This window comes from Phycodurus eques, chromosome 13, assembly GCF_024500275.1.
Source record: "Phycodurus eques isolate BA_2022a chromosome 13, UOR_Pequ_1.1, whole genome shotgun sequence".
Taxonomy (NCBI): domain Eukaryota; kingdom Metazoa; phylum Chordata; class Actinopteri; order Syngnathiformes; family Syngnathidae; genus Phycodurus; species Phycodurus eques.
The window spans coordinates 25,218,588-25,226,470 of NC_084537.1; the positions used below are offsets into that span (position 1 = coordinate 25,218,588).

The following is a 7,883-nucleotide window of genomic DNA, read 5'->3' on the forward strand; positions in this document are numbered from 1 at the left end:
CCGCCGCCAAGGGCGTGCAGGCGAAGTCAACACTTTCGACCCACTGACGCTTCCGTACTACCCGGAAGTTGCCCCCGGCGACGTTCGGCGGCCGTTCACTTGTCTCAACATCGTTTGTTTATTTCGCTCATTTTGCGAGTGCCGCCCGAGGTAAGAGCTCATTTCAACGCACTTGGTATACGTTTGACTGCTATTTCAGTTATTTGTGCGCGCGTTGTTTCTGTGTCACGTGAAACGGTGACGTTAGCTTAACTTGCTAACATTAGCTGAAGCGGGATGACCGACTCTCAGGGGCTCGCTTCGAAAGGGTTAAGAATGCACAAACTTTCCTTCTAAAACGGAAACATCTGGAGTTGGTTCATAATTGGAAGGATACGCTCTCCAAGTCAGTGTGAGTGCTGGAATATGTAAGGTTACTGTTAATCGTCAACATCATCCATGATAAAGAAGACACTCATATTTGGCTTGCAATGTCAACCGCAATAGATAAGCATGTGCTCTAGTTCCATAGGTACATGTTGATCATGATCATTTTCAAATAGCTCCGTGCCACCCAATGTAAATGCCGTAAACACAAAACACACAAGTCCATTCTACTAAAAGTGTGGAGTTCATAATGTTTGTGCAATTGAATTTGGGGGTCCGTCAGGTAGCGATGGGGGACATCCGGCAGTCCTTGTTGCCTCGTGATGTGCTGAGCGCCGCCAAGGAGCTGCTGTACCACCTGGACATCTACATCAGTAACCTGGTGCAATCGGGGAGGCAGCCTCCTCAGGTGGACACGAAAACCTTGGAGCTGGTTGAGGAATTCATTCTGCATGCACCTAAGGACAGAAACGCACTCACCAGGGTAAGTAAGGCGTGAAGCGTCAACAATAAAATTTACATCGTCACGGATGGCTAATACAGGGCTTTTTCTTTGTTTGTTTGTTTCTTTCTCTCGCTCTCTTAGAGAATGAGTGCCCTTCAGGAGCTTCAGCTTCTGGAAATCATGTGCAGCTGTTTCCAGGAGCAGAGCCGGGATAGCGTTCGTCAGCTTATGTTCTCTGCCCTCTTCAGCCTCCAAGGGAACCAGGCAGATGACAGCCGCATGGCACTGCTGGGCAAACTGGTTTCTATGGCAGTTGCTGTGGGCAGAGCTCCCATCTTAGAGTGTGCTGCCACCTGGCTGCAGGTGAGCATTTTACAACACTGACCGAGCTTTGCCATTCCTGATGAGTACTTCCATGTTCTAAATATTTGTAGAATCTGTTATTCTATCGATTATGATTCTTCTTTTTTGTCTCCCCACCGATGAATCATATAATATATTTTGCATTAAAGTTGATTGCAAAACAGTAATATCGTGGGAGGTGGGTATTCACGTCTCATGGCTCGACTCCTGGGGCCTTTATTAGATTGCGTTTGCATGCATCTGGATCTCGTGCACTGATTTTGCAGGTGACAAATGTGTAAGCCCTGATGCAGGTCAGAGGACTCTAAATTGTAGCTTCCTGCAAACCGTAAAACAAAACAATCATTCGTCCCTTTCGAAAGCATGCCATTTGTTCCCGGTGCCAGCCCCCTCGAACCAGGGTGTTGATGGTCATCTTGCCAGCTTTTGGTTTGGTGGCCACATGGAGATGGGGGTTGTAAATAACTGCAAATAACGATTATTTTCGTAATACATTCAACTTATTTTTTTCCTTAAATTGGTTAGAATTCTGCTACTGGCTTGGTCCATAACATGTCAGAAAATAGGGAACAATATTAACAAGGGCATTTTAAGTTCACTTGGGTTACATATGTCTGAAAATAGAGCTGAATTCTCTTTAGATTATGTTCTTCTATGGTACATCACATCATAAACAGTTTAGTATTTTTGAGAGTAAATAAAATAGTTGAAATCCCCAAAAATCCAATGAATTGTAACATGATTTTGTTTGGTTGCGCCGCATCTCTTACTGAATGTCATTGTCTATGACTGTGTTTGTCTGCCAGAGGACCCACCGGGCATACTGCGTGCGCCTGGCACAGGTGCTGGTGGACGACTACTGCAGCATGATGCCAGGTTCGGTGCCCACCTTACAGAATATCCACAGTGCCAGTCCACGCTTCTGCTGCCAGTTCATCACTGCTGTTACCACCCTCTACGACTTCTCCTCAGGTGTTAGTTTTGGAAGATGCTTAAGATGTCGCAAAATACAGAATTTCCTACTATTGTGCCCGGGGGCAATTATTTTCTGCCAAAAAACTCTAGCGGGTACCTGGCACCTATTAGTGTAAGGCATTTATGGGATCCCTTTTATTATCCGGAACAAATTGGCGTGAATTTCAGTAGGGAAAACTTATTAGATCAAGATTCAAATTCGTTAAGATACATTTACTCTTTAATAACTGTTTTTATACAAATCCATGCATTGTAGTGACGCTCAATTGAAATAGTTTATTTACTGAGGCCATGGTCTTCAGTCGGAAAAGGGTGGCGTGGCCTCTCCGGGTCGGGCAGGAGATCCTGGCGCAAGTTTCTCGGGGTCTTGTTCACGAGTGAGGGAAGAACGCAGCGGGAGATCGACAGGCGGATCGGTGCGGCGTCCGCATCGGTCTGTTGTGGTGAAGAAGGATTCTACGTTCTTACCCTCACTTATGGTCACGAGCTGTGGGTCCTGACTGAAAGAACAAGATGGCGGATACAAGCGACCGAATGAGTTTGCAGGGTGTCCGGGCTCTCCCTTAGACAGAGCGTGAGAAGCTCGGCTGTCCGGGAGGGGCTCAGGGTCGAGACGCTCCTCCTCCGCATCTGGAGGAGCCAGATGAGGTGGCTCGGGCATCTGGTGAACGTTTCGGGCACATCCCGCTGGGAGGAGACCCCGGGGACGCCCCAGGACACGCTGGAGAGACGTCCGTCTCTCGGCTGGCCCAGGAGAGTTGGACAAAGTGGCTGGGGAGAGGAAAGTCCGGGCTTCTCTGCTTAAGCTGCTGCCCCCGCAAAACCGACCCGGGCTAAGCAGAAGAAAATGGATGGATGGATGGATGTCAAGCCGAGATAACAAAGTGTTTTTTTGTTTTGCTTCCCTCAGAGGAACTAATCCCTCCTCTAGAACTCCTCCACATGATTGTGTCGTGGATCGAAGATGAACCTCGCCTCGTCCTGGTCACCTTCCTAAACACGGCGCTTTCTGGCAGCCAGCCAATCAGCTCACTCGATGTCACACCTCTAGGGGGGTTGGTGCGCTGGTGCGTCAAAGCCCCGCTGGGCGACAAGAGGGACAAGAAGCAGGCGTCCGCACACGGTAGCTCAGAGAGTGAGCAGGAAGTGGCGGGTCTCTTCTCGGCACTCCATTTGAGTGTCCTGCAGGTCAGTGTCTTCAAATTCTTTTCTTTTTGAAAAGGGACTGTGTAACATTTTTAATAATTGTAAATACACTCGAGTTAGCTGAACAGTGTTTTGATTTTTTGTGTGTACTTACCTGCAAGCATCTTCTTTTAAACTAAACTTAACCCAGCTTTGACATGCGCGTCATCGTCCATTAAAAAAAAAAAGTTTAATATAAAGCAAAGGAAATTTATTTATATAGCGCATTTCATACACAAGGTAACTCAATGTGCTTCACATGATTAAAAGCATTAAAAAATATATGCTTATAAACATTTAAAACAAGGAGGGGGGGAAAAAAAATAAAAATACAATTAAAACAGCGTACAGTGCAAGAAATATTTAAAAGTGGAAATGCTCTAAAAAGCATGGAAAAAAAGAAGAGTTTTTAACCTGGACTTAAAAACATGCTCACCAATAGGTCTTCATGCTCCTACCGAACATCCTCAACGAGAAAGGCATTTTCGGTCGCATGGCGCTCCTCCAGATGGACTCGGTGGCCTCGCTGACCTCTGACCTTTCCCGGCAACTGGACCAGGCCGACAAGCACACTCGCACGTCGACCGCAGACGTACATGTGCTGACGCAGTTGGCTCTGGACAGGCTGGCTCAGGCCCTGCAGGTTGCCATGGCCAATGGAGCCTTGCTCTGCTCCAGAGGTGCGTGTGTCCATCATTAGAGAAACTGAAGAGCGGGAAAAGAAAGTTAAATAAAAAAAAATTCTCGTCATTTTAAAGGAAGTCCGATGAAGGTTACGTCTTTTCCCGCACTTTTCCCCAGCTTGTAGCTTTGTTCTTAAGAATCAAATGAACATTTGCTGTATTGTGCAAACTTTCCACGTGTTTATGATGTGCTGTGGTCTTGTTCTCACAGAGGACCTGAGAGCCATCTGTTCACGCCTCCCACACAACAAGTAAGAACACATCTGAGCTGAATACGTACTTTCCGCTGCAATTTCATCTATTTATTTGACAAGCGCTGTATCATGTCTCATTTTCTACACATTTTTCATCTCATCATCAATGGACATTGATGTGGAGGACAAAATATTACTGCCTGTGTAAGGTGTACACTGAGCATAATTGGACCTCGGATGCAGTGTGTCCTTGGCTTTGTTTGTATTTCCAATGAATTTTCCCCTTAAGAGATAATCAAAATGTAAGATGAATCATGTGAGATATGGAAAATGGATGAATGGATGTCTTTTCTATCACAAAGAAAGAACTTCAACTAAACCTAAACAGCAATTTGTAACACTAATACAGTGGATACAGTGGGCCCACGCTATTTGTGGGGGAGAGGGACCGGGTCGGACCGCGAGGAGGGAAAATCCGCAGATAATTGACAGCCATTATAATTGCATTGAAAATGTTTTTTGTTTTTTTAAAACCCCAAACAATTCTTGAATAAGCGGTGAGGGATAAAATCAGCCTTTTCGGGGTTGGTTCCCTGCCAAACAAAGAAAAAAACAAAAAGGAGGAGAGAAAATAAATTGAGGGAAAAAATTGGTGCCAAACTGCAAGTAAGCAGGGGTCTTCAGTACTCTACCGCCACAACTTGAACACATTCATAATATCTGCAATGATAACATACTTTCCAATACAGATGAGCATTTCTCTTCTAACGCTGTTCACTCTATTGTGAATTTGTGCGGCAGTTTGCTCCAGCTGGTGTTGTCAGGTCCAGTGATGTACTACAACAACATCCACACGCCCCCTCTGGCCTTCAGTCCGCACGCATCCCACGGGCCAATGGCCGCGCACCCTATACATGCGGCGCACGCCCCGCACACGCCGCTGGCCTCCCATCCCTCGCCCCATCCCGCCTCCCACCCCCAGTACCCGGCCCAGCCCTTCGTGACAGGGATACCGTTTCCTTTCCGACCTGGCCACTGAAGACAAACACAAAAAAAGTCATCCTCTTTTGTGAGTTACTCATTTTTGTCTATATGTGTGCATAAAACGTTTGTTTGTGTGTGCGTGTGAATGACTTCTTGTACATTGTGTAAAGTATTGTAATGTTAATAAGCACATTGACTCTTGAGAGTCTGTGTGGCTAGCATGTTCCTCCAATAAATATTTTTTTTACTTTTAATCCATTTTAGCCGTTGTGCTTGACTCTAGCCACTGGTGGCCACTATTGTTTTATTTCTAGCTGGAAATCTGCATCTTGTTCACCAGAAATGGAGAAGATGGGAACATGCACTCACTGGCTACTGCATTAGGTATGCCTGCGTAGTCTTATGAGATCTAATTCAAGCGGTCGAAACAAAGTTCTACATTGGTAGTAATGCTCTGTTTTCGTTTATGCCGTCAGAGAGGTTTTTATTTAACCAGGTTTGGTTCTAGGGTCAAATGTTTGGGGTGCTGAGCTCCTGGCCAGGCAAGATAAATTAGACTATTTTGTACATTTTAATGCAATTACATTCTTGCATATCCGGGGGGTGGGGGGGGGAATGTGCTGTACTTTTGTTGTTAAAAAGTTTACTTCCACGTTAATGTTCAATAGGTTATGAGGACAGCCAACTCTAAAGAGTGGATTAAGGCCATGCATGAGTCTATGACAAGTGCTATATAAATACATTTTGGTTTTGATATAATAATACACAATGGTGCATTTGGCACCAGGACATGTGTGTATTGATGATCGAATTGTGTGTATTGATGATCAAATTGTGTATTGATCATCGACTTTGCGGTCATGTCATCGGACTTGCGGCCACGTGTCTTGGACGCTCGGGTGAAGAGAGGGGCGGAGCTGTCAACTGATCACCACCTGGTGATGATTTTGCTCCGATGGTGGAGGAAGAGGCCGGTCCGACCTGGCAGGCCCAAACGTATTGCGAGGGTCTGCTGGGAACGTCTGGCAGAATCCCCTGTTAGAAGGAGTTTCAGCTCCCACCTCCGGCATAACTTCACCCACGTCTTGGGGGAGGCGGGGGACATTGAGTCCGAGTGGACCGTGTTCCGCGCCTCTATTGCCGAGCCGACCAACCGGAGCTGTGGTCGTAAGGTAGTCTGTGCCTGTCGTGGCAGCCATCCCCAAACCCTCGGGATCCCCTCGGAAGAGCTGGAGGAAGTGGCTGGGGAGAGGGAAGTCTGGGCGGCCCTGCTAAACCTGCTGCCCCCGCGACCCGACCTCTGATAAGCGGTAGAAAATGGATGGATGGCTGGATAATAATAATAAAAAAATGCAGCTTTACCTCCCAATCTGTAGGCACCTTCTGTGTTATGAGATATCACATTATAGCAGGAGTCAATTTGGAGCATTTACCTACCGAAGAACACAATGACAATGATAGACAACTACTGTAATTTCTAATGTATAATGCACATCCCCCCCCCCCCCCCCCCCCCAAAATTGTCAAAAGTCAATAGTGTGCATTATACATAGGTATAGGGGGAAATAAAAAAGCTTTCACATTTTATAAATGTATGCTGCCATCTAGAGGTTATGAAGAAGCTGTACAATTTCATTCCAATGTCACCACCACCTAGAGGTTATTAGAAAGGTGTACACTTTCATTCTAATATGCCGCCACCTAGAGGTTACAAAAAAGGTGTAGCCTACACGTTCATTGCAATATGACAGGGGTACGTATGACTGCATATACTGTATGTACAGTTGTGCTCATAAGTTTACATACCCTGGCAGAATTTGTGAAATATAGTTGTTGTTTTTTTTAAATATGACTGAACAACAACCATCATTAATTTCTTTATGGTTATGTTTTGTTTATTGACAATGCTTTTCTGAAATGCTTGACCATTTAATTTGAAACCCATCCCATCCATCCATTTTCTGTACCGCATCTCTTTAGGGTCGCGAGCGTGCTGGAGCCTATCCCAGCTACCATCGGGCAGTAGGCGGGGTACACCCTGAACTGGTTGCCAGCCAATCGCAGGGCACATACAAACAAACAACCATTCACACTCACATTCACACCTACGGGCAATTTAGATTCTCCAATTCATGCATGTTTTTGGGATGTGGGAGGAAACCGGAGTGCCCGGGGAAAACCCACACAGGCACGGGGACAACATGCAAACTCCACACAGGCGGGGCCTTGGATTGAACCCCGGTCCTCAGAACTGTGAGGCTGACGCTCTAACCAGTCGGCCACCGTGCCGCTAATATGAAACCCATTAAAATAAAATTAAATATATTTCGCCGAGCCCTTTATGTTTTCTTTAAAGATTTGTACCCACCTAACAAATTCTGCCCGGGTAATCAAACATATGAGCACAACTGTGTGTTTTCTCAGTTACTAAACAAAAGTAAGGCTGTGAATTCAAAAATAAGAGCAAGTAAATAATAAGTATTAATAATAAGTATTACATGTTCAAATAAAGTGCTTAACTTCAGAGTAATTATTTGAAAAATACTTAATTTTGATCATATGGGTAGAAGCAAAACCATGCATTGTAGAAATGCATTATACATAGGTAGAAGGGTTTTCGAGAATTTTGAGGGTGCGCGTTATACACGAGAAATTACAGTAGGTCTTTATTGAATACATGTAACGGTG

At 45.4% G+C, this 7,883-nt stretch overlaps 1 protein-coding gene across 3 annotated transcripts; it reads left to right on the plus strand.

Moving 5' to 3' along the window:
- Positions 1–66: 66 nt before the first annotated feature.
- On the plus strand, positions 67–5,596 carry ints15 (integrator complex subunit 15). 3 transcript variants are annotated; one of them, XM_061694083.1, is made up of 9 exons: positions 73–150; positions 654–850; positions 953–1,174; positions 1,981–2,146; positions 3,060–3,337; positions 3,777–4,014; positions 4,229–4,268; positions 5,013–5,280; positions 5,510–5,596. In XM_061694083.1, the coding sequence occupies exons 2-8, from the start codon at positions 656–658 to the stop codon at positions 5,248–5,250; spliced, it is 1,377 nt and encodes a 458-aa protein (XP_061550067.1). In that variant the 5' UTR covers positions 73–150; positions 654–655; the 3' UTR covers positions 5,251–5,280; positions 5,510–5,596. The 3 variants fall into 3 exon arrangements, with proteins under 3 accessions (XP_061550066.1, XP_061550067.1, XP_061550065.1); XM_061694082.1 differs by lacking the exon at positions 5,510–5,596 and having other exon boundaries at positions 67–150; positions 650–850; positions 5,013–5,419; XM_061694081.1 differs by lacking the exon at positions 5,510–5,596 and having other exon boundaries at positions 5,013–5,419.
- Positions 5,597–7,883: the final 2,287 nt, after the last annotated feature.

Bases quoted from the DNA above. Each gene is read 5' to 3' on its own strand.
- ints15 (XM_061694082.1), top strand. From the start codon at position 656: ATGGGGGACATCCGGCAGTCCTTGTTGCCTCGTGATGTGCTGAGCGCC. The intron at 2,147-3,059 runs GTGTTAGTTTTG...TGCTTCCCTCAG, and splicing joins CCTCTACGACTTCTCCTCAG to AGGAACTAATCCCTCCTCTA. The intron at 4,269-5,012 runs GTAAGAACACAT...TTTGTGCGGCAG, and splicing joins TCACGCCTCCCACACAACAA to TTTGCTCCAGCTGGTGTTGT.